Genomic DNA, 26520 nt, shown 5'->3' with positions numbered 1-26520 from the left:
TTCAGTCAGGTTTTAGAATTCATCATAGTACAGAAACAGCATTAGTGAAGGTTACAAATGATCTTCTTATGGCCTCGGACAGTGGACTCATCTCTGTGCTTGTTCTGTTAGGACCTCAGTGCTGCTTTTGATACTGTTGACCATAAATTTATTACAGAGATAGAGCATGCCATAGGTATTAAAGGCACTGCGCTGCGGTGGTTTGAATCATATTTGTCTAATAGATTACAATTTGTTCATGTAAATGGGGAATCTTCTTCACAGACTAAAGTTAATTATGGAGTTCCACAAGGTTCTGTGCTAGGACCAATTTTATTCACTTTATACATGCTTCCCTTAGGCAGGTATTATTAGACGGTATTGCTTAAATTTTCATTGTTACGCAGATGATACCCAGCTTTATCTATCCATGAAGCCAGAGGACACACACCAATTAGCTAAACTGCAGGATTGTCTTACAGACATAAAGACATGGATGACCTCTAATTTCCTGCTTTTAAACTCAGATAAAACTGAAGTTATTGTACTTGGCCCCACAAATCTTAGAAACATGGTGTCTAACCAGATCCTTACTCTGGATGGCATTACCCTGACCTCTAGTATACTGTGAGAAATCTTGGAGTCATTTTTGATCAGGATATGTCATTCAAAGCGCATATTAAACAAATATGTAGGACTGCTTTTTTGCATTTACGCAATATCTCTAAAATCAGAAAGGTCTTGTCTCAGAGTGATGCTGAAAAACTAATTCATGCATTTATTTCCTCTAGGCTGGACTATTGTAATTCATTATTATCAGGTTGTCCTAAAAGTTCCCTAAAAAGCCTTCAGTTAATTCCAAAATGCTGCAGCTAGAGTACTGACGGGGACTAGAAGGAGAGAGCATATCTCACCCATATTGGCCTCTCTTCATTGGCTTCCTGTTAATTCTAGAATAGAATTTAAAATTCTTCTTCTTACTTATAAGGTTTTGAATAATCAGGTCCCATCTTATCTTAGGGACCTCGTAGTACCATATCACCCCAATAGAGCGCTTCGCTCTCAGACTGCAGGCTTACTTGTAGTTCCTAGGGTTTGTAAGAGTAGAATGGGAGGCAGAGCCTTCAGCTTTCAGGCTCCTCTCCTGTGGAACCAGCTCCCAATTCAGATCAGGGAGACAGCACCCTCTCTACTTTTAAGATTAGGCTTAAAACTTTCCTTTTTGCTAAAGCTTATAGTTAGGGCTGGATCAGGTGACCCTGAACCATCCCTTAGTTATGCTGCTATAGACGTAGACTGCTGGGGGGTTCCCATGATGCACTGTTTCTTTCTCTTTTTGCTCTGTATGCACCACTCTGCATTTAATCATTAGTGATCGATCTCTGCTCCCCTCCACAGCATGTCTTTTTTCCTGGTTCTCTCCCTCAGCCCAACCAGTCCAGCAGAGACTGCCCCTCCCCTGAGCCTGGTTCTGCTGTAGGTTTCTTCCTGTTTAAAAGGAGTTTTTCCTTCCCACTGTAGCCAAGTGCTTCTCACAGGGGGTCGTTTTGACCGTGGGGTTTTACATAATTATGTATGGCCTTGCCTTACAATATAAAGCGCCTTGGGGCAACTGTTGTTGTGATTTTGGCGCTATATAAAAAAATGATTGATTGATTGATTGATTTGTAGGACTGATAGAGAAACCTAACTGGGGTGATTTCAGAATTCAGATTGTTTGACATTACGTTATCCAAAGTGCTGTGGTTGCAGTCTAAATACTCACTTTTATCACTGTGATGACATTCAACAGTTGGTGTGAATAAGACATAGATGAGAGGTGAATAATCTCGGCAGTTAATCCGACAGTATCCAGCTCCGACTCACAGGGGTTATACAAATATGCTACCAAGTCCCACCCACTTTCAGTGAAATCAGTCGGACTGACACTTTACTTCTCTTAGAATCGTGTAAGCAAAACATGCTCCAGCTTCCATTTAATTGTCTTTTCATGCCGCTTATTGTTAACATGAACTGTGGTGATATTTTTAATCATCTCTTTCCAGTGGTCACCCTGTGAGGAGCTGTCGACAGCAACTCTACCACACCACCGTACCATGAATCCTTGCCCCGTGTACGAGAGGAATACTGAAACCCTGTTCCTTTTTTCATTTGTGTCTTGAGCACTGTCACGGAGAGACAGCAGATCTTCATGTGCACGAATAAGGCTCGTCTTTGTTACGTTAGCAGCACCGATGGAGGGCAAACCTGGAGTCAACTGAAGGATTTAACAGAGAGCATGATTGGAAAAACTATCCACAAATGGGCCACATTCGCCGTGGGTCCGGGTCACGGAATTCAGCTGAAGAGTGAAAGGTTGATCATCCCATGTTATGCTTATATCCTGTCCCATACCTTTGTCTTCTCCATTAATGTGCGCCCACATGCATTCTGTGTGTACAGTGATGACTTTGGTCAGACGTGGCACATCGGTGAGATGATTGGAGAAGAGTCCTGTGAATGTGAAATGGTGGAGATCATAGATAACCAGGGCAACAGTCATCTATACTGCAATGCCCGTAACAGTGGAGGTCACAGATGTGAGGCCCTGAGTGACAATGGCGGAGTCAATTTTAACAAACACCGCCTTGCTCTGGAGCTTATTGAGCAACCTCATGGCTGCCAAGGAAGCATCATCAGTTTTCCCACTTCTGAATTTCTTCCATCTGACAAAACCGAAAGCAGTGCATGTGAGACATCAGTGCCATCTCTGAAGCCAGGAACTTGGCTCATCTTCATGCACCCGACTAATAAACATTGTAGAAAAGATATGGGCGTTTACCTAAATCGAACCCCACTGCAGCTATCAGGATGGGAGCAGCCGAGGATCATCCACAGAGGGCCGAGCGGATACTCAGACCTGGTTTATAATGAGGACAGTGGTCAGTTTTTTTGTCTGATGGAGTGTGGGGAAAAAAGTGAATTTGAGGGCATTGCATTTCGGTCTTTTACCTCAATGATGTCATGCCGAAGCTTGTGGGGGGCAGGAAACCGTCTGAACCAGAATATTGGTTTGAAAGCGGAGGGGTAGTCAAATGACAGAGGATTTTTGACACACTAATGTCAGGGATTAAAGTTCTCCATCTCTACGACAGATTTCCATCAATTGGACTGCCGAAGGCCATGTATGACAGGGCACAACAGTAGGGTGCCACTCAAAATGGTTTTGGGTGTAATAGTTACTATCCTATAAAATGTGTTATATTATACATAGATAAACAACATAGCAGTTTAATCTTCTGTTTTGGGTTTATGGTGGTTTACGTCCATTCCTCCTACTTTTCATGTTGCAGCAGCTCACAAACCTTGCTGCTGTGTTTGGACATTGTTCTACTTCACACAACAAATACAGAAGTTTTTCCTTGTTGGTCATGCTCTCAAAGTCTTTTTGGGTGTTTGTGATCTGTGGGAAGTACGTGTCTCTGATGTCTTGGTACAGCTGGCAGGTGGTTTGGAAGTGCAGCTCGGTCTCTACCTGGTGTTGTAAGCAGTGGGTGCACAGTCTGTGTTCCCTGGTGGAGCCAGGTCTGTCTCTGTTGCTCTTCTCCACGGCAAGGCTGTGCTCACTGAGTCTGTACATGGTCAGGGATTTCCTGAGCTTGTTGGTCACAGTGCTCAGATATTCTACCACAGAGTACTGTCTGTTTAGGGCCAAATAGCATTCCAATTTATGCTGGTTTTTGTTGATTTTTTTTTTTTTTTTTCAATGCATCACATAGTTTTCTTTTTTTCTTAGAAATTGGTTTAGTCTCTGTCTCTCTCTCTCTGCCTCTCTGAAGCAAGTGCTGAAGCAAGCGCAGGTGCAGTTGGTCTCAAATTTCAGAGCAAAGGTGAGCAAAGAGGGAAAAAGTCTGAAAGCAGAGCAGTGATTAAGATAATAAATCCTCCACTGTCTGTAACTGCTGTTACATTCAGAAGTCAACAGTTTATTTTACAGATTAATGGCTGTTTCCTTCTCCGTTCCGTGTGTTGGAGGCATGGCTTACACCGACTGCTGCTGCAGGGAGAGGGGTGAAAGAGGGGGCGTGTAAGAGGAGAGGAGGAAAGTGGGGGTGGTCTGTTGTGCCATCCAACATTAATATGTTTGTAACCTTTAAAACATCATTGAAGACCTATGCATAACATCAAATGTCATGAAATATAACAAAATATGACATTTTCATCCTATTTAACTTAAATTACCTTATGTTGTGCCTTACTATAGTGCTTTCAGACTGTTTGAGCATTTGGACTCAGAGAATTTTTTTTTAAATGGCCCGTTTTTCGTAGGTAGAATGAAATGTTAGGAGACTGGCATTTTGAACAAAGTGAGATTTCGTCCCCCGGTAAAGGCTTGATAACATTGTGTTGACTGATGACATAATCAAAAACAAGTTTAAATGGTCATGACTGGAGGAAAGAATAAGATTGTGATCATTTCCCAGACTACGTGAGGAAGGTGAATGCTTCTTTTGTCACCACCACTTGAAGTACGCTTGACAGGACAACAGTACCTCAGTGACCACGACTAAATGGTGAAACAGTTTTCCCAAAACTCAATCAACAAACAACTTCCAGTTATGTTTTCTCGCTGCAAAGAAGGCTGTCAGCAGTCAGGTCTTTATAAAAATTGATTTTTGAAAAGTATTATTTCCTGAATTTCTTCTGTTCATGAAGTGATGGTTTTCCGTTGATACTGGGTTTTTTCTGAAAGACAGATCATGTGTTGACAGTGCTTTAAAACGCCGGTCACCCACTCAATGCAACATATTTTTACTGTGAGCAATCTGGAAATAGCTGTGACTGCTTTTAAATAATATTGAAACAGTTAAATTCCAACTGAAATGGTTCAGGTGTCATATTGCCTCAATAAAAAGTTAGCTCAATATAAGCTGTCATTGTCACTGATACATTATTAGGCACTGGCATGCGATGCTAAAATCATTTAACCTCATATCATCTAGAACCTTGTTGTTTTGAATCTGTACAGTTATGAACGACAAATTTATTATGGTTAGAGGTCTGGGTGGGACCAGACCGGTTCAAGCTTTGTACCCAAATGCTGGGAGCAAGGAACAGAATGGGTTGTGAACAAAAGATGTTATTTACAAAAAGGGCAATAATAATGCTGCACTGGGGTGTCTGCAGAGTGGAGAATCAGCCCACTCGAGGCGGTGGAAAATAGGGAGCTACAGGTTAAGCCAGTCTTGCAAACAAACTGAGATCTTGAAAGGTCAGAGCCAGGGACCAGCTGGGATGCATGGAGCCGAGACCAGGAACTAGGAGAACAGAGGAGAAAGATGTTGAATGATTGCACTCGTAAGACAGGATGCCTTCAACAATTCACAGTTCACAGGAGGCTTAACACAGACGTGTTCACAGTTCTGGAAATAATGTTCTCCGTTTAGGAAATAAGGTTTACTGTTCAGGAATCATTCACAGTTTGTGAATTATCTTCTGAGGCAGGAATGAGTGAGAGCGGAATCCCACAGAGACATGAAGGAACTTAACTGAAGCACAGCAGAGCCGCCGCGCTCTGAGCTGAGAGCCGGAGAGTTCCAAAGTGATGTTGCTGTGCAATTAGACGTGGAGCCAGTAATCAGGGCAGCGTGGGAGCCATGCAGGATAGCATCTGGAATACCAGGAAAGACAATATGCTCTAATACAGGAATTAGAGAGCTGGCCAGGTTACCTTGAGTATAGCTGCGAGAAGCTCCATCATCTTAGCCCATGGGAGCAGCAGGAAGACGAGATCAAGGTTAGGAGTCTCAGACAGCACCAGGCAGGACTGGAAAAAGAGGAAGATGATTGTCACGTATCTGGCAACCCATACATGGCAGGTGTGTGGCCGTGATGAGCGGCGAGGCGCATCAGGTGTGGACTGGCTCCAAGTGCGCCATCTGGGGGGACAAAACTCACAAACAAGTAGGTTAAAAACAGGATTGGGAGGCAGACCATGACATTTATTCTACTATTGAATATTGTTCAGTCAGATTGCTGTGCAGTTTCAAATTTTGCATAATTGAGTCCTCACTGTGGCTTGACTTCTGTGTCATGAATGGAAAGTTGTAATGAAAATGAGCACAATTGTTTCCTTATGCCAAAGAAGAAATGCCCTTCAAATTGGTGTTTCAACAAGTCAATGGCTCCAAACACACTAGCAAGTGAGCAGCATCTTGGATTAATGTTATGGAGTGGCCAGCCCAATCCCAGGACCTTAATCCAATAGAAAATGTGTGGGGTAACACCAAAAATGCTGTTTCTGAGGTACAACTAAGAAATGCAGAAGAATTGTGGAAAGTATTCCAATCCTCCTGGTAGTGCAGCAAATAACTGAAACAATACTTCACATGGTGATACAAGCACTGAATCCAGCACAAATTCTCCTTAGATATTGCTCTTTTGAAAAACCACAGGCCAATTTTATTTTAATAGGCGGCCACGTAGGGGTCAATTGAAGAATTACATAGGGGTTAAAATATAATAATGCTCCAATCATATTGAAAACTATAAAACATTATTTGTCTGATCATTTAGATTACAGAAAGGTATAGTTTGGACTATCTATGACTGAATGTTATGGGGTAAAAACCTTAAGAATGGTGACAAAGGTCAATTTCAGTTTGTACAGTGGTCAAAAGTTAAAGTTGCTACAATTTTAGTAAAAAATGGTGCAAATTCTTGACTGAGCTACTTCGATTAATAAATGGAATAGTTTTGACTGGGTTGAATGCTTGGTCTCCAAAGTAAAGGTCAAATAATGTTGACATCCATTGAATTCTATGACGTGATATATGTTACCCTGTAACATAACTAAGTATGATACATGGTGCAAACTAATCCTTTTTGAAACCCTATTAAGTCAACCAATAATTTGCATCACCTTTGAACAAAATTGGAGCAACTCTAACTTGTGACCCCTGTACAAACTGAAACTGAACTTTGTCACCATTCTTGTTGTTTTTACCCCATAAGTCTATAGAATTCAGTCGTAGATAGTCCAAACTATACCTTTTTGGAATCTTTACAATCAGACAAATAATGTGGTATAATTTTCAATATGACTGGAGCATTTTTATATTTTGACCCCTATGTAATTCTTCAATTGATCCCTACGTGGCCGCCTATTGAAAATTCAAGTGGCCCGTCTGTTTTTTCAAAAGAGTAATATCTAAGGTTTACTTTTGCCAAATTTGGTGCTTGTATCATCATTTGAAGGATTCCTCCATAAATATTCTGTTATCTGCTGCACTATGGGCTGGAATACCTTTTCACAGGTGCAAGAATTTGGTCAACTCAGAAACAGTGGTTATGCAACTAAATATTATGTTTAATGGTGGAACGACAAAGCTTCAAGATTTTTTCATTTTACAGTAAATGTTTGAGTTTCTAAGAAAAATGCAGACAGTGCTATTTTTGAACAACGTAATGTTACTTTTTCCTCACTTTCTGTAAAGTAGTAACAAATTTGATAAATTTTCTTCATGTTTTCATGTGGAATAGAATTTGCAGTGTTTCCATTGCATTTGTGTGTATGGAAATAAAAGCTATCATAATGGTTTTGAGTTTACTCACTTATTTAAACACTATTTTCAACACAACTGTTAAAAAAAAAAAAAAAATGCATTTGTCTTTGTGTTGTCATGTACCAGACTGTATATTTTTTAAATTAATTTAGTATGGCTTTTATTTCTTTGATAAAATTAAAAGACTTTCATCCCGCTACAAAGAGACAAACTGAATTATTGGGTGCCTTGAACTTTTGCACTCAAAGTAATTTCTTTTGGCTTCTTCCATTTTGCTTGGGGTTCCTTCCCTGTGTCAATTGGGCACCAGTCTCATTTGAGGGTGGGCGCCTAAAGGGATATAAAATATGCAGATGACGTAATTTCTCGACTAATTTTTGGGCATATTCCACACAAGTGAAAATGCAAAGAAAAAGTGACGATGTGGTGGGAAAGTGGACGTGTTGCGGTTTGTTTATGACCCAGAGCACAACATGTCAGGCGGGTTTTGCGGGCGAGAGAATGCAGCTACTCTGGTCAGCTGTGTAGGCTAACACTTACCGACACGACGTCTCCCACTTGCTTTGTCTTCCCTTCTCCACTGGGAACCAAAAACACTTTTTGCAACTGTTTCGGTGATTGCAGCCGAATACAAAACAGTACACCATTTTTGCATGTGAAGTTATGCTGTGTATACATTGCACAATGGGAGTGGCTGTTCCAATGAGTGGTCAGTCCCGTGATATCACACAGGGTTCAAACAAGATTGCACTGCCCTATTGTTTTTATATCCCTACTGCAAACCAATCAGCTACAATAAAACAAAACAATATTTGGTCTATGTTAATGATAAACCATCCAGTTTTAAATTTTGAAAGAACTATAGATATTTACTAATTTCCCCCAAATCGTAGCGTTGTAGTGTGGTTGTTTTTATTTACAAATACAGTACCTGAAAACAAAAATCTGTTTCAGTGAATAGCATATTTTCTGGAGTATAAGTCGAAGTTATTGTTACTAATTTGGGAAGTCCTAAGACTTATACGCTGGGGTGACTTATCTTCTGAAAAATCACATATTTGTTTTTAATAATAATGATAATGACAGTTTATTTAGGACTTTCCCAGGAATCAAAGTACTAAGCAGATTTATGCTGCAACTTATAAAAAAAATCCTAATTTATCCACCAAAAATCATCTAGTGTGACCGTAGGACCTTTGTGGCCAGGATGGCGGTGGGTTCGAACCCCAGACAGCTCGCACTAAAGACCGTTCCTCTACCAGGTCAGCCAAAGGGGAATTTCCCATAGCCAAGCTAGCAGGAACGTCTTTTCAATCAGGACCCGGGACCTTCATCCTGCTACACTAGCAAGCACAAAGCCAGTGGTACAAATTACTGAGTAGGATGCTCAGTACAGATGTATGCGTTCTTATTTATTATCTCTTTGCATATTATTATTGTCCTGTTTTGAGGCATCCAGCATTTTAGATGTGCACTAATCTAATGATTTGGATGTCTCATATCTCACAGACAGTGTTGACATCCAGATGTTCTCATGTTTGTTCCAAGCTCGTGTTTTGTCCCATTTGTCTGGACAAACAGCTGAGACACTTCTGTGTGATCTGTTTTAGCAGCCCCACATCCCACGAGTATAGAGCTGGAGACTCTGGGGACAATAAGAGGACAGGACGCTGCCACAATGTTTCTTTTGTTTTTGAGCAGAGAAACATTTACATTCATATTTACTCCATGGAAAGAAATACAAATTCAAAATGAAAGCCTTTTCTCATTGTTGACATTCCACTTTACATCTAACAAGTGCTGATTCTGTGTAATGAAGGCGAGCAGTCATCTGATTACATCTGTCCTCTGTGTTACTCCCAATCCTCAATGTACGTGTCTCATAACGCTGCATTATGTAATAGCTCAACAAATTTTAAATATGATAACTGTAATAATATGCTACATTTTGTGATGACCAGCCTGAATGCAGCTGCTCCTGGGTGCTGCAGATGGAGTACAGATCTGCATTGGTGACCTTCCCTCACCAATGCAGGTGAGGGAAGGTCTGATCTCGTCTTCCCTCCCCCTGACAACTACCCTCTCAAAGATTCTTGAGAGGGTAGTTGTAAAACAGCTAACTGATCACCTGCAGAGGAATGGTCTATTTGAAGAGTTTCAGTCAGGTTTTAGAATTCATCATAGTACAGAAACAGCATTAGTGAAGGTTACAAATGATCTTCTTATGGCTTCGGACAGTGGACTTATCTCTGTGCTTGTTCTGTTGGACCTCAGTGCTGCTTTTGATACTGTTGACCATAAATTTTATTACAGAGATTAGAGCATGCCATAGGTATTAAAGGCACTGTGCTGCGGTGGTTTGAATCATATTTGTCTAATAGATTACAGTTTGTTCATGTAAATGGGGAATCTTCTTCACAGACTAAAGTTAATTATGGAGTTCCACAAGGTTCTGTGCTAGGACCAATTTTATTCACTTTATACATGCTTCCCTTGGGCAGTATTATTAGACGGTATTGCTTAAATTTTCATTGTTACGCAGATGATACCCAGCTTTATCTATCCATGAAGCCAGAGGATACACACCAATTAGCTAAACTGCAGGATTGTCTTACAGACATAAAGACATGGATGACCTCTAATTTCCTGCTTTTAAACTCGGATAAAACTGAAGTTATTGTACTTGGCCCCACAAATCTTGGAAGCATGGTGTCTAACCAGATCGTTACTCTGGATGGCATTTCCCTGATCTCTGGTAATACTGTGAGAAATCTTGGAGTTATTTTTGATCAGGATATGTCATTCAAAGCGCATATTAAACAAATATGTAGGACTGCCTTTTTTCATTTACGCAATATCTCTAAAATCAGAAAGGTCTTGTCTCAGAGTGATGCTGAAAAACTAATTCATGCATTTATTTCCTCTAGGCTGGACTATTGTAATTCATTATTATCAGGTTGTCCTAAAAGTTCCCTAAAAAGCCTTCAGTTGGTTCAGAATGCTGCAGCTAGAGTACTGACGGGGACTAGCAGGAGAGAGCATATCTCACCCGTGTTGGCCTCTCTTCATTGGCTTCCTGTTAATTCTAGAATAGAATTTAAAATTCTTCTTCTTACTTATAAGGTTTTGAATAATCAGGTCCCATCTTATCTTAGGGACCTCGTAGTACCATATTACCCCATTAGAGCGCTTCGCTCTCAGACTGCGGGCTTACTTGTAGTTCCTAGGGTTTGTAAGAGTAGAATGGGAGGCAGAGCCTTCAGCTTTCAGGCTCCTCTCCTGTGGAACCAGCTCCCAATTCAGATCAGGGAGACAGATACCCTCTCTACTTTTAAGATTAGGCTTAAAACTTTCCTTTTCGCTAAGGCTTATAGTTAGGGCTGGATCGGGTGACCCTGGACCATCCCTTGGTTATGTTGCTTTAGACGTAGACTGTGGGGGGGTTCCCATGATGCACTGTTTCTTTCTTTTTTTGCTCCGTATGCATCACTCTGCATTTAATCATTAGTGATCGATCTCTGCCCCCCTTCTCGGCATGTCTTTTTCCTGGTTCTTTCCCTCAGCCCCAACCAGTCTCAGCAGAAGACTGCCCCTCCCTGAGCCTGGTTCTGCTGGAGGTTTCTTCCTGTTAAAAGGGAGTTTTTCCTTCCCACTGTGGCCAAGTGCTTGCTCATAGGGGGTCGTTTTGACCGTTGGGGTTTTTCATGGTTATTGTATGGCCTTGCCTTGCAATATGGAGCGCCTTGGGGCAACTGTTTGTTGTGATTTGGCGCTATATAAGAAAAAAGTTGATTGATTGATTGATTGGGCACAAGTTTTAAGCTGGATACCCTGCCTGATGCAACTTCAGTTTGACATGGAGAAACTCACACACAGACCCTGGTAATAATCGTGCTATTCTGCTTCACTTCTGACATCTGACACGATCGTGTCTATCTGAATGCCCTATGTAATATTATTAATAATATTGTAGGAATACGTCAGGATTGTTAAGAAATAACATTTCAGAGAGGCATGAATTGAGAATGCGATTTTAGTATAACGATTTAACGTGCAAGGGGGAGGTCACTGGGGCCCTTAGGTTGAAAGTCTGCGTGCACGAACACACACACGGTCAACCTTCTAATATATTAGCTGAGTTAGAGAAGAGTTAGCTCAATAGAGAATAATTTTAGCCATGTCATTGTATATTTCATATCACTTTAGTTAAGGTGTATTAAGTTGCATTGGATTGTGTGTATGTTGTCATTAATTTTCATAGAGCAATTTGTGACATTCATGAGACTCAAGTGAATGATGATAAAAGGTGATAGCACGTTATATCACTGCAATGCTCTGGCATGCCATACACAGCAGGTACATTTTAATTGAAAAAACGCACGCTTTAACTGGCACGTGGCATGCGCTGGCCCGGTGTATCATAATTAAACTGTGTGTGAAACGAATTTTCAAAAATTCATAACTGTCAAAAAAGATTAAAATTCTTTCATATTTGACAGTGTTATGTAGGATAGTATCCTTTATAGACTAACAAAATGGTATCAAAGACTAAACGGTCTCCCCCAAAAATCTGTTCCCCCTGCTTTAACTGTGCATGCCTCATTTACGTAGCTCAGCCACATGGAGTGTGCACCCAGTACATTCCTGCAGGATTTTAAACCATGACAGCATCATGTGTTACTAATGTAATCTTTGTGACTGTGGTTCCAGCTCTCTTCAGGTCATTGACCAGGTCCTCCTGTTTAGTTCTGAGCTTTCTCAGAATCATCCTTACCCCACAAAGTGAGATCTTGCATTGAATCCCAGACCGAGGGAGATTGACAGTCATCTTGTGTTTCTTCCACTTTCTAATAAATAATCGTAACAGTTGTCTTCTACCAAGCTGATTGCCTGTTGTCCTGTAGTCCATCCCAGCCTTGTGCAGGTCTACAGTTTTGTCCCTGGTGTCCTTAGACAGCTCTTTGGTCTTGGCTATGGTGGACAGGTTGGAGTGTGATTGATTGAGTGTGTGAACAGGTGTCTTTTATACAGGTAACAAGTTCCTCCTGAAAGAGGGAAGTCCATGACCTTTTTTGAATGGGGGGAGGGAGCAGATCAGCAGCTGCTGCTTCTTAATGTTATATATTTAAAAAAAAAAATCCGGCTTTTCTGTTAAGATTTGAGCTTTAAGAACATCAATCAAGAAAATAAAATTATTTTAGCTTACTAAGGAGCTCCACAATGGACAAAAATGATACTGACACTTCCATCCTCTGCACCTTCTGAGTTTACACGGGCACATAAATCTGCTCCGTTTTGCAAGGTGATGAACAAAAAAACACCAAAAAGCATTCTAGATCCTGCAAGAGAAGCACAAAGGCACATGAGGCCAAATGCATAAGATGTTTGGGCAAATGCAGTTTGAAAAGTAAAATCTTAGTACAGTACTGTGCAAAGGTTTCAGGCACACTTGAAACATAGTGTTTTATTTTTTATTGTTTTCTTTAATCTTACAATAGAAAATCAGCTCTGAAATGTCCAAACATTACAGTTTCATCAAATGTGCAATTTATTTAAATTTCATTAACCAAACAAATAATTATCAAGTTACATACTTGTGTGAGAAAAGCACACAGAAGGCTACAAAAAAAAAAAAAAACTCAAACTTGCTTTAAAACACCTCAAATATCTTATGGTGTTTCATCATCTAAAAGAAATGATGTATTTTGAAGTTGAAGTGTGATATCTCTTTGTAAATGTTGTGTGTTTACCCATAAACCACACATTTATTGTGCCTAAGCTAAAACTAATAAAAATAAAAATGAATATTGTTAGTTTTAGGCAGTAAATGTGTCTTAACATTTTGTATAATTAAGAGCACATATAGTTGACTGTAAATACTGTTTTTGAATATTCAGAAATATGCCTAATGTTCCTGTAAAGCATGTCTAAAAAGGGTCAGCAGATGTTGTGTGTTGTCTGGACCAAGACGGGATATGTGTGAGGACACCGTTTTCTGAGATCGCTGCACCCAATATTCTGTCCTCGTTGGCTTGTGACATCAATGGTTGATCTCTGTCCAATGCGATTCCTCCACGCCTTCTACCTTTCGCCAGATTGAAACTTGCATCAAGGTATACAATATAAATGTGTACAGTGATTCTCTGGTCTCCAGCTCCAGTGTACATTTTATCACAGAAAAGGGAGCGACAAAAACTATAACAATTTTTCCTGTGTAACATAAAGCATTTTAGAGAACATATCGTAGCACTGTGAATACACAGAACTGTAAGTAAATGTCAGTGTAGGGTATATAAACATTAGAGTATGCATAGAACACATTTCCATGTAACGTGGAGTTACGTCTGGAAGGGCATCCGTCATAAAACTTGTGCCAATTCAACATGCAGATCCACCTCGATTTTGCTGTGGCGACACCAAGTGCAAAAAAGGGAGCAGTCAAAGAGGCTTACTTTCACACACGGTTTACCACTGGTGATGGATTTCATTCACTCTGTCTCTGTTCTGTTCAAATAGCACATTGTACAGTTGTTTCATGCACATTTCATTTCTCCTGAGAGACAGATTCAATATACCTAAAGATGTTGTCATCCTCTGTAACAGCTCTTTGTATCTCTCTCAACCTGATGGCATTGTTTGCTATCATCGTTGCACAAATGGGGCCCTCTTCCACCTCTGTAAGGTTGCCTTGCAATCCTCTGTGATGCAGAGTAAAATTACAGTAAATATGGCAAATCTTTGCTGCAACACTACAATACACAAATCTGTGCTGCAGTAAAGCTGTAAGTTTAAATGCAAAATGTAAAAGTGACAAGTTCTTGTATGACACAATGACAGTAGTGCAGTGCAGACTGTTTAGAGTTGAATTACTGTCCGTTACACACACCCATTCTCCCAACAAAATGTTTGAATCATTTAATTTACAATGGTTCTCCCAACATTTGCTGCACTATTCAACCAGCCTCAGCATTGTGAGACTGTGATTGACAAACATGATCCACAATTGTAGCCCTGATTTTATCAGGAATCCACCTATGTACTTGACCTCTTTTGTCCTCTTCCTGTTTTGTCCTGTTCCCCTTCCTCCAGCATCCTCAACCCCTCTTTTATGAGGCTGACCTTCCATTTCTGTGTGACAGTATTGTAGAGCCCACTATGTCCTGCTTGTTCATATATGATGTAAAGTGGGGTTGATGGGACTCAGCTCCTTAGTAGAAGAAGAAAATGTTTGCGTCAGATTTGAACTGAACATGTCATTTTGAACAACAGACTCATAATGACACCAAGTTATATTGTGATGTAAACGACGTGTTTTATGCCAGACATGAGGTCCAGGTTGTTAAAAGCACCATTTCTCCTTTAATTTGGGTTGCCTTATATATACGTGTTTCTTCAGTGATTTTTAAACGAGCAGGCAGCTGTTGATTAAATAACCTCTTAATTTTGCTGTCTTAGTGACACATCAGTGACACAACTTTAGATAAATAAATCTAAAGTTATCTTTCTTAAACTCAAACTGAAAGCAAATCTCTACAACTTGATATAAATTAATTAAAAATATAAAATCCAGCTTCCTGATGAAGTGGTGTAGAGGAGGGTTTTCTTTAAACGAAGACCTGAAAGTTCAGATACAATTTGCCAGAAAATACATCTGAGATGAAAGTCTAGAATTGATGTTTTGGTGAAAGAAACTTTTGTATTTCTTCATAATTGATGTAAATAAAGTCCAATACATATTCAGTGACTGGAAATGTTCATGTTTCCATCCCCTGACTTGTCTAAAGAAAACTGGCATAAAACTGATTATTATTTACAGGTTTTATCAAGTTTAGAGATTTGCTTTCAGCTTGAGTTTGAGGAAGATAACTTTAGAAATTTTTATTCTTTATATATATATATATATATGTGTGTGTGTGTGTGTGTATTTCTTGTATTTGAAATGGCATAAACAAATTAAAATGTGTGAAATACTTTTGGAGGGCAGTGTATCCTAACCTTATGTTGAGTGCAAAATGAGTGACCTGTTTTGTTTAAGAATATTAACTTTCACGGTTGCTGCACTTTGTGTGAAATCATAGTCATATCATATATCATATTAATATGACAATATTGAGATGTGATAATTTGACCATATTGTACAGCCCTACTGTCTTTTAGTCATGCTATTGTTCCCATGAAGCATTTGCTAAAAAAAAAAAAAAAAAAAACAGTCTGAAGAGCTTCACTCATTCATGTTTGTGACATACAACCTATTAGGGAATGACTATTCAGCACTTACAAATATAGTTAATTTTGATCTGACATGACATAAGCAAATGATGATGTTATAAAAGAGCAGAGACTTGCATGAAAGCAATTGATGCATGTCCAAAAGCATTTGCAATTTGTTGGAAGGAATGAGAATCTACTACTATAATGTGCACAAATGACTATGTTGTGGAGGTTGAACTAACTCTTGTGCAAATGTTAATAGTGGTGTGAGGAATGCACTAAAGTGACTGATAAAAACTACAATAAATAATTTATTCCCAGTACCACAATGGAATGTTATGGTGAGCTAAAGAACCTACTGTTGCTGTGGTATTATATGTAACTGCACATCAATATCACAGTAATTATGAGCATCTTCCAGCTATAATGTTCAAATTGTGTAAATACAAAACTGTTATCTGAATTTTTGAAACTTGGGTCCTCATTTATCAAACTGTGTAGAAAAGGTTCTAAATGCTGTCATGCAAACAAAATTTAGTATGTGTGGGCCTTCATTTATCAACCATTTGTATGCACAGATTTGTGCTTAACTGTGCGTATGAACATTTCTACGCAATGTGTGTAATTTACCAACTTGCAGTTACTTAAAAAATGTTTGGAAATTATACGTACAACTCTGACCATGCACATCATCTCATCATCTAGTGGTAGAACAGGAAAACTGCAACTACAAAGCACTGCTGCCCATCACGGCATGCGACCATCATCCTCATACATTATTTCCTTGAATTAATAAGTAAAAAGTTAGTTATTATGTCGAGTTAGAAACATGTATAGCTTCATTTGTGTCAGAACATACAGAATACACATTTATGAACTAAACCGCAGCTTTTGACCTCATCAACAAGCACTGCAGTCTCAGCTTGCTATGACAAGGTCTGAGCCAAGTACCAGTCCACTGAAGTTGGGACGTTGTGTAAAATGTGAATAAAAACAGAATACAATGATTTGCAAATCCTCTTCAACCTATATTCAATTGAATGCACCACAAAGACAAGATATTTAATGTTCAAACTGATAAACTTTATTGTTTTTGTGCAAATATTTGCTCATTTTGAAATGGATGCCTGCAACACATTTCAAAAAATTTGGGACAGTGGTATGTTTACCACTGTGTTACATCACTTTTCCTTCTAACAACACTCAATAAGCGTTTGGGAACTGAGAACACTAATTGTTGAAGCTTTCTAGGTGGAATTCTTTCCCATTCTTGCTTGATGTACGACTTCAGTTGTTCAACAGTCCGGGGGTCTCTGTTGTCGTATTTTACACTTCATAATGTGCCACACATTTTCAATGGGCGACAGGTCTGGACTGTAGGCAGGCCAGTCCAGTACCCGCACTCTTTTACTACGAAGCCACGCTGTTGTAACACGTGCAGAACGTGGCTTGGCATTGTCTTGCTGAAATGAGCAGGGACATCCCTGAAAAAGACGTTGCTTGGATGGCAGTATGTGTTGCTCCAAAACCTGGATGTACCTTTCAGAATTGATGGTGCCATCACAGATGCGTAAGTTGCCCATGCCATGGGCACTAACACACCCCCATACCATCACAGATGCTGGCTTTTGAACTTTGCGCTGGTAACAATCTGGATAGTCTTTTTCCTCTTTTGTCTGGAGGACATGACGTTAATAATTTCCAAAAACAATTTGAAATGTGGACTCATCAGACCACAGCACACTTTTCCACTTTGCATCTGTCCATTTCAAATGAGCTCAGGCCCAGAGAAGGCAGCAGCATTTCTGGATGTTGTTGATGTATGGCTTTTGCTTTGCATGGTAGAGTTTTAACTTGCTCTTGTAGATGTAGCGACAAATTGTGTTAACTGAAAATGATTTTCTGAAGCGTTCCTGAGCCCACGTGGTAAGAGCCTTTACACAGTGATGTTGGTTTTTAATACAGTGCTGCCTGAGGGATTGAAGGTCACAGGCATTCGATGTTGGTTTTCGGCCTTGCCGCTTACATGTAGAAAGTTCTCCAGATTCTCTGAATCTTCTGATTATGTTATGGACTGTAGATGATGGAATCCCTAATTGTTGGACTATTTTTTTCAAGCAGTTGTTCACAAAGTGGTGATCCTCACCCCATCTTTGCTTGTGAATGGCTGAGCCTTTTGCGGATACTCCTTTTATACCCAATCATGACACTCACAATTAGTGTCCTCAGTTCCCAAACGCTTATTGAGTGTTGTTAGAAGGAAAGGTGATGTAACACAGTGATAAACATGCCACTGTCCCAGCTTTTTTGAAATATGTTGCAGGCATCCATTTCAAAATGAGCAAATATTTGCACAAAAACAATAAAGTTTATCAGTTTGAACATTAAATATCTTGTCTTTGTGGTGTATTCAACTGAACATAGGTTGAAGAGGATTTGCAAATCATTGTGTTCTGTTTTTATTTACATTTCACAAAACGTCCCAACTTCATTGGAACTGGGGTTGTCGTTTCTCTACTGCAATTTCATAAAATAAAATAAAATTGGCTTACATCATTTTTTTCTGCTCAGATATCATTAGGAGAGCTTTAATCTTTATAAAGACAGCAGTGTGATGATGTCACAGGAGCGGAAAAAAATTCTGGGACAACTGTAACGATAAATAATTGTCTACTTATTCTGTTAATTGGAATATTTTATGCTGGTTCGTGTAGTGAGCTTTTTTAAGGTTGTTAAAAGTAGATCTGTAAGTGATTGTGATGACTAAATTAAGAAACAGCATGCAACACCATGAATGAATGGTTATTACAAATGGTGTGGACTCATTATCGCCACCTTGTGTTCCCACTTGCTGCATTCATTTTTATCATGTCACTGCTGTGCCCACACAAGCACTTTGGTCTCCATTTTATGAAAGTTAATTTTCTTCACACTTGTCCCGTTACTCTGATGAGGAACACAAACAACAGATGCATGTTTTTTTTTTAACCATATATGGTTCATTTTGGGTGTTTCTGTATGTACTAGGATGTGCTTTAGTATATATGTGATTTATCAACACCTGCTACTGATGTGCATATATACAGAATTTTTTTGTACTTACACACGCTACATTTTTTTTTCTTACGACAGCATTTAGAACCTTTTCTACACAGTTTGATGAATGAGGCCCAAGGAGTACATGCATATGAACCTCAGTGCATATGTTTCCATGGCAGCTTTGCACATTTTACCCAGCAGGCTGAAAGACAAAGAGAAGCTGTCTTTAAAACACATTTTATAAAAACAAAAATCTCCTTCAGGTAAGTTTGAGCAACAGACATGATACATTCAGTATGAGTTGCCTCTTCTCTCTTTTGGTTTCTCTTTGTGGCAAGACAATAAAATATATTTACGCAGGCAAAGTTACATTTTCAAGATTTGGTTGATCTATGTACTGTGGAAGCTACAGTCTGTGTGCACATCATCAGAGTCACAGAGCAGTATAAAGGTTTTCTTCCTTCAGACATAAACGTCCCATTAATCTCAGTATCTCTCCTATTTACATTTACAAACTGGAAATCTGTGCTGATATCTGAGCATTCAGAAAAATAACAAAATATTAATTTTCCACACATAACAAAGAATTGACCTCGATTAAAAATAATACTAATAATAAATAGAAATGCACAGTATAGGATGAGATTGTATGTGCAAGAAAATAAATACAGAAAAAGAAGAGAATGTATATTTCTAATCTTCCAAAAGTACATTTTACCCCATGTGACCATTGGCAAGAGTTATAATGTATATTATAGACTTACGATTGATGTTGCTTCATGTCCTATTGTCCAAACGTCTGATTCCTGTGACACCAACACAGATCCTGGATCAAACTGTCAGAGCATTTAGATAAAAAAAAAGAAGCTTACAAGGGCACTGCAAATCTACATAAGCTGTAAAAGCCATGCCACAATTATACCCTGATGGGGCTGTTCTTGTCCGTGTCCTGACACCTTCCCAACAGTTCTCACTTAAAGGGACATGCGCACAGTTTACAGAGGAACTGAACAGATTGCTGAGAAAGCATCAGGGCTGGGAAAGTCACTTTCACAATCTAACATACTATTAAACACTACTTTCTTATTGCCAGAATAAAACTCATAATCTCATGTTCAAATTCATAGACAACTACATTAGTCTTTCCATAAGTGTACTTAGGGGGTGAATTACTGGTTTATACCCCTCCCAAACTATCCCATGAACTGTAAAATAAAATGAAACCCTTCATGAAATGATTCACTGTTTGGAAATGCTTGAAATGCCCAATTAACTATTTGCCTTTTGAAATGAGTTTGTGTTTGGAAATGCTTTAAAGCTAAATAAATCAGTTGCTTAAGTAAATTTGTCACTGTTTGATGTTGCTCAGTACACGGAATGAAACAGTTGCTTCAGAAACTATTCAGTGTTTCAAACCCTTGAAACACCAAGTGAAATTTTCTGAAAGAAAATTTTTAAATAGACAAGCACCCTCCTCCCTGATAGAGCTTGAAAAGTTTTATGTAATGGCCCGTACATTCAGTTCCCAGAATGCAGTTACTGTCCGTTCCAAAGGCAAAGAACAATCAGCAAATCAGAGGGTATTCTCTAAGCGTGCACCAAAATGTCCAAGGTTTTTCAAATGCTGAAATCACTAACTGGAACATATGCTTCAGAAAATAATTCAGTATTCAATAAAAAAAACTCTTAAAACACTGAGTAAAACACAAAAAAATGTCCATAGCTTTGTAACTGCTTAATGAAGTAACTTTCTCAAACTGATTCAACTTGGTACCAAGTCAAAACAGTAAAGACCCTTCAGAAAATGATTGTGACACATTGAAAAATGTTCAACACATTTCAAAATGTTTGTAACAATAAATGAAGCAATTCCAGAAGAAATATTTTCAGTGTTTTTATAAATGATTGACGTGCTAAATGAAATACAAGCTTCCGAAACAGATTCAGTTGTTCAAAGTTGTTAAAACACTGTGATATTATTACATAGTGCCCACCCTCCAACACCTCGCCAAAAAAGACCTACTGTGCAATATGATCCAATAATTTGAAAATAAGAGTAAGTAATGTGTGTCACAATCAGTCATTACTTTAAGATATATCAGTGTCTGCAATCTTGCAGTTGCAAGGGCATATTTTTTCTTAAGATGTTCAAGTAATTAAGCAATATCCATTTTCATACATCTGTTTAAGAAATATCAATGTGTATATATATATATATATATATATATATATATATACACATATGAAAATCAGATCACTGTCACATCTACTAGTAATCTACTGTTCCCAAACCCTGTAAAGCAGTGAGCACAGCAAACCAGTCACATGCACACTATGGGAAATGTTCAGCTGGACTCATGGGGACTAACCTTTGGCTCTCTGGCTGCTGGATACTAAACATCCTGTAGAACAATGGGCAGCAGCAAGGGGGAGTGACTCACATGTCCAAATGAAAGCACCATTCAAACAGTAAAGTGGTATCATAGCATAGACGTGTGTTGCTTTTTTATCCCCACTTAAGAATATTTGAGTAGCAACAGTCAAATCCAAGTCCTGTGTTCGCTTTAACATGGCTTGAGCTGGATGTCAGAGAACAGCTGTTCCAACCTTTGACCTTTCCGTGATAAAAAGTGTGAGAACAATACAGGAACTGCTTTTTTCATGATGCAATGTACTGCGCAGAATGAATGTGCGCACATACTGAAAGCATAATGTTGCAGACGACATGCAAGTTGTTGAGTATAGGGCAGAGAAAAAAGCAATGTTTCCTCAGTCTCATTGTCTTTTTCCATCACATTTGCATCTTTAAGCGCGTGACTCTTTCTTCAAGTGCGGTTTGTTTCCCAGCAGGGCGTCAATCTCAGTAACGGTCTGAGGGGTCATTTGAGATAAAATCTGCAAAGTAGGGGCAGAAAAAAAAAACAGCCATCATTTTACAACGTCATTGTTCTGTATTAGTGTTGAGCAAATAAAGTGAAATGTGTACCTGCAGGGCGCCGAGGTTTTCCACAAGCTGGTCAGTGTTAGAAACTCCCAGAAGTACTGAGCTGACTCCCTCACTACGCAGACACCAGGCTGGAGGAGAGAAAAGAATCAGAAGATCATGTTTAACCAACTGGCCACCTCATCAGTCAACCATGAGAGAACAGTAAAATGCAAAACATGGACAAATTCTACAATCACAGCCACATAAGCCTGTAACTTCTTCTGGGTTGTCTGGGTGTCTTGGTGGCTTTCCTCACTCTTCTCCTTATTGTACAGTCACTCAGATTGAGAACTGTCTGCTCCACACAGATTTACCACAGAGTGCCATACTGTTTGTATTTCTTTGTAATTGATGTAGATAAAGTCACCATCAGAGTGCCTCGTCCACAACGACCACAAAAGACTCCAAGCTGTCACTGATGTTAAAGGGGGGCAATACACAGTATTAAGAACAGGGGTATGTAAACTTTTGATCAGGGTCATTTGGGTAGTTTCTGTTGTCAGTATGATTTAAAAAGAGTAAACACAGTTGTCACAGAGAACGACTGGTCAGGTATGATGTCAACCATGCAAGGGCATTCCCAGTAATCCGAAAATGATTTTCCAGCCTGTCGAGTACAATATGATGATCCAAACGCAGCACTAAGATCTAACAGCACCAGAGCATTACGGTTCTAGTGCTGTTGTGTATTTCCCCATAGTTTGGCGCCTCCCAACTGTAACTAATCCATTATATACATGTAATGGATTTAGTCCATTTTATACAGTAGTGTTCAGAATAATAGTAGTGCTATGTGACTAAAAAGCAGGGCCGCTGCTAAGGTTTTGGAGGCCCTAAGCATAACTGGTCAGGGAGACCCCCACCCCCATACAAGAGAACACCCCCCCCACGCGCACACACACACACACACACACACACACACACACACACAAGTTCTACTCAAACCGTTACTATTTATTAAAGCGTTTAAGTTTAGCGTTTAAAGCTACATCAAATCAGCAAAGCCAACGCAACCTAGCTTAAGCAGCACCACTGAACATTAAGTAATCAAAACAATTTAAACCTTTAACACGTACTTACCAGCAAGGGATGCACGGGCATCATCTTTTTGTTTCTTTTTCCTCCGTTTTTCAGCTCCAGACTCCTGCTGTCGCTTCATTGTTTAATTGTGGCATATTGGTAACTTGTCGTCTCGTGTCAGAATCGAATGTGGGCTAGCAGTGCTACTTCAGTTAGGCGCTGGGTTGCCAGATTGGGTGTTTTCCCATCCAATTGGTTTGTTTAGGGTAAAAATATGGCACTGGATGAGTTTTTTTGTAAGAATTGCCACACACATTTTAAAAATCAGTTCAAATTGCGCAGGATTTAGTGCCTCCATGCATTTTTGAGCATTTATTGGACTGGAAATTGTCACATCTGGCAACCCTGGTTAGGCGACACAGCGAACAGAGAAAGACATAAACAGGGCTGTACCAGTTCAGGGAATCAGGGCGGGGGTGGATGGGGGCTTTATATTAGGCAAAAAAACTGTTAATTTGCCCCAATTAAGTAATGGGGTAGGGGCCTACACAATGTTTAAAGACAAAAACGATGGGCCTATTCATAAATAATTCATATTGATTTTGAAATGTAATAATCAGTGTTGCCACAGTTACTTTGATAAAGTAATCCAATTACTGATTACTGATTACTCCTTGAAAAAGAAAGTTAGTTACTTTACTGATTACTCAATTGTAAAAGTAACTAAGTTAGTGTTGTGTGGGCCGCTGAAGAGGAGGTACTGCTAGCCCACCACCACCAGAGGGCGCCCTGCCTGAAGTGCGGGCTTCAGGCATGAGAGGGCGCTGCCGCCTTTCAGGAACAGCTGGGGTGACAGCTGTCACTCATCAACTATGACAGCTGTCACCAATCGCCTGGTGATCAACGACACACACAAAAGCCGGCCGACATCTGCACCTCGTCGCCGAGATATCGTTTGCCTTTGGAGGTAAAACTCTCAGCCGTGTTCAGTAGGTGCTACTGGTATTGTTATTGTGTTCCTGTTTTGGAGGTGGAGGTGTCTTACCCACCATTAAGGAACTGTCGCTGCTTGTATTTGCTGGGTGTACACACACCCACACATAACTGTTTCTGCTTCCTGCCAGCAGTACCAGATCCGACAGCCGGAGACGGTGGCCACCTGGGGACTCTGAACTTGGTGGCTCCAGTATTCTCCGGGTTCGGTGGCAGTGGAAATCATGTGGGATCCGGCTCTTCTCTGGACGGACGTCTTCTATCCTTGAGCCTGCCCACACGTCACCTTTGTACATTTGACTCTGTCCAAATTCTGTATTTGTCTGTATTTCGTTGTGCACGCTTCACAACAGTAAAGTGTTGTATTTTTGGCTCATCTATTGTCCGTTCATTTACGCCCCCTGTTGTGGGTCCGTGTCATTACACTTTCACCGCAGTTAGATTACTAGTTACTTTTTTAGTTACTTTCCCCAGCTGCGGACAACAACCCTCTGCCACCTCAACATGACAATGATACCTGTTTTGCCAAAACTCACTTTATAGTCACCCTTTCTTGACTTCAATGAAAATAAATACTTTTTTTATAAAAAGTAAAATAATCTTTCTTGACCTCATATTTAACTGTTGACAGCAGTGTAACAGTAAAACTTGCAATTTCTAACCTACATTGTTTATAAATGTAGCTATTAAATTCTACCATTTTTCTAACATTTAAATTCTCTATAAACATTTTACTTGTCAAAATTATTATTATTTTAAGTAGTATTAGTAGCTGTAGTAAAAAAAAAAACGGCTTCAAAACTGGACCTTTAATCTAGGGGTGTTGTGGGGGAGGGAGGCACATCCTTGCCCCACGCCCCCATTCCATCTGGATTCGCCCCTGCTTTGGCGTTTGAGCACAAAGAATGGATAACATTTATTTATGCAGAAAACATGACCAAATTTACAGGTAAGAAAGTTTTATTGTGTTTTCACATCATGGGTCCTCAGAAAGAGAGTTTAGGTGCATTTGAGTGGAAAATAGTGTTAGTTGTTGACACGTCGCGGAGGATCAGCTGTTTTTAATGAGACGATACGGAGCGGCTCAGCTCAGAATTCTAAATAAAGGAGAAAAATAAAGCATAAAAATGACTGTAAAGCTCAGTGCAGGTGTGCTGTTTTCACCGCGCTTTAAGAGGTGAGGACGAGTCGTAGCTGATGAAAAGCTCACAGCTCGCTTAAAGTGGGCAGTTCAGTTGAACGCCGACCTCCTGCCCACGGACCAAGTTTAATGCTGCTGTCGACCCACAATGCAAAAATAATAAACGCACAGTGACTTGGAGAAGTAACTTTAATCTGATTACTCATTTGGAAAGATTAACGCGTTAGATTACTCGTTACAAAGAAAAGTGGTCAGATTAGAGTAACGGCATCACTGGTAATAATGTAATAATTTCAACACATTTTTCAGTCAATTGGAGGCCCTGCAAACTAGTGCAACATGGTTGGTGCCCCACGCAGGCTGCGTAGTCTGCTTATGCCGAACGGCGGCGCTGCTAAAAAGATTAATCCAGGTTTTGAGTATATTTCTTATTGTTACATGGGAAACAAGGTACCAGTAGATTCAGTAGATTCTCACAAATCCAACAAGACCAAGCTTTCATGATATGCACACTCTTAAGGCTATGAAATTGGGCCATTAGTAAAAAAAAAGTAGAAAAGGGGGTGTTCACAATAATAGTAGTGTGACATTCAGTCAGTGAGTTTGTCAATTTTGTGGAACAAACAGGTGTGAATCAGGTGTCTCCTATGTAAGGATGAAGCCAGCACCTGTTGAACATGCTTTTCTCTTTGAAAGCCTGCGGAAAATGGGACGTTCAAGATATTGTTCAGAAGAACAGCGTAGTTTGATTAAAAAGTTGATTGGAGAGGGGAAAACTTATACGCAGGTGCAAAAAATTATAGGCTGTTCATCTACAATGATCTCCAACTGCTTTAAAATGGACAAAAAAAAACAAAAAAAAAAACAGAGGCATGGAAGAAAACGGAAAACAACCATCAAAATGGCACTCTCTGAGTGCTTCTAGTTTGTAATGTTACAGTAGTGTTCAGGATAATAGTAGTGCTATGTGACTAAAAAGATTAATCCAGGTTTTGAGTATATTTCTTATTGTTACATGGGAAACAAGGTACCAGTAGATTCAGTAGATTCTCACAAATCCAACAAGACCAAGCATTCATAATATACACACTCTTAAGGCTATGAAATTGGGCTATTAGTAAAAAAAAAAGTAGAAAAGAGGTGTTCATAATAATAGTAGCATCTGCTGTTGATGCTACAAACTCAAAACTATTATGTTCAAACTGCTTTTTTAGCAATCCTGTGAATCACTAAACTAGTATTTAGTTGTATAACCACAGTTTTTCATGATTTCTTCACATCTGCGAGGCATTAATTTTGTTGGTTTGTAACCAAGATTTTGCTTGCTGATCAATGGGTGAGACTTTGCCATTCTGGTTGTTCTTCTATCCATTTTGATGGTTGTTTTCCATTTTCTTCCACACGTCTCTGTTTTTTTTTTTTTTTGTTGTCCATTTTAAAGCATTGGAGATCATTGTAGATGAACAGCCTATAATTTTTGCACCTGCATATAAGTTTTCCCCTCTCCAATCAACTTTTTAATCAAACTACGCTGTTCTTCTGAACAATGTCTTGAACGTCCCATTTTCCTCAGGCTTTCAAAGAGAAAAGCATGTTCAACAGGTGCT

At 39.5% G+C, this 26520-nt stretch overlaps 2 protein-coding genes and 2 long non-coding RNA genes across 5 annotated transcripts in view; 1 reads left to right on the top strand and 3 right to left on the bottom strand.

Moving 5' to 3' along the window:
- Nucleotides 1-2088: 2088 nt before the first annotated feature.
- Nucleotides 2089-3049, top strand: LOC117517495 (sialidase-3-like). Its single transcript, XM_034178526.1, has 2 exons — nucleotides 2089-2334; nucleotides 2422-3049. The coding sequence occupies exons 1-2, from the start codon at nucleotides 2171-2173 to the stop codon at nucleotides 3047-3049; spliced, it is 792 nt and encodes a 263-aa protein (XP_034034417.1). The 5' UTR covers nucleotides 2089-2170.
- Nucleotides 3050-6246: 3197 nt separating this feature from the next.
- Nucleotides 6247-20785, bottom strand: LOC117517497. The gene is made up of 3 exons (XR_004562743.1): nucleotides 20629-20785; nucleotides 9767-9770; nucleotides 6247-6259 (listed from the first exon to the last, which is right to left on the bottom strand). It is a non-coding gene; the product is annotated as an uncharacterized LOC117517497 (long non-coding RNA).
- Nucleotides 18995-19877, bottom strand: LOC117517496. The gene is made up of 2 exons (XR_004562742.1): nucleotides 19739-19877; nucleotides 18995-19705 (listed from the first exon to the last, which is right to left on the bottom strand). It is a non-coding gene; the product is annotated as an uncharacterized LOC117517496 (long non-coding RNA).
- Nucleotides 20786-21049: 264 nt separating the features above from the next.
- LOC117517494 (voltage-gated potassium channel subunit beta-3) overlaps nucleotides 21050-26520 on the bottom strand; it is a 100795-nt gene continuing 95324 nt past the window's right edge. For both annotated transcript variants that reach the window (XM_034178525.1, XM_034178524.1), the window contains exons 13-14: nucleotides 21760-21848; nucleotides 21050-21668 (exon numbers count right to left, since the gene is read on the bottom strand). In XM_034178525.1, the coding sequence (XP_034034416.1) occupies nucleotides 21579-21668; nucleotides 21760-21848 (179 nt within the window). In that variant the 3' untranslated portion in view covers nucleotides 21050-21578. The remainder of the gene's footprint in view (nucleotides 21669-21759; nucleotides 21849-26520) is intronic.

Source organism: Thalassophryne amazonica, chromosome 9 (genome assembly GCF_902500255.1).
Source record: "Thalassophryne amazonica chromosome 9, fThaAma1.1, whole genome shotgun sequence".
In the NCBI taxonomy this organism is placed as follows: domain Eukaryota; kingdom Metazoa; phylum Chordata; class Actinopteri; order Batrachoidiformes; family Batrachoididae; genus Thalassophryne; species Thalassophryne amazonica.
The sequence above is the reverse complement of the archived record's forward strand: the minus strand, read 5'-3'. Positions and strand labels throughout refer to the sequence as shown.

What these genes read in the sequence shown, in the direction of transcription:
- LOC117517495 (XM_034178526.1), top strand. Translation starts at nt 2,171, where the DNA reads ATGTGCACGAATAAGGCTCGTCTTTGTTACGTTAGCAGCACCGATGGA. An exon ending in ATTCAGCTGAAGAGTGAAAG is followed by an intron (nt 2,335 to 2,421) that starts GTTGATCATCCC and finishes CTGTGTGTACAG; the next exon opens with TGATGACTTTGGTCAGACGT.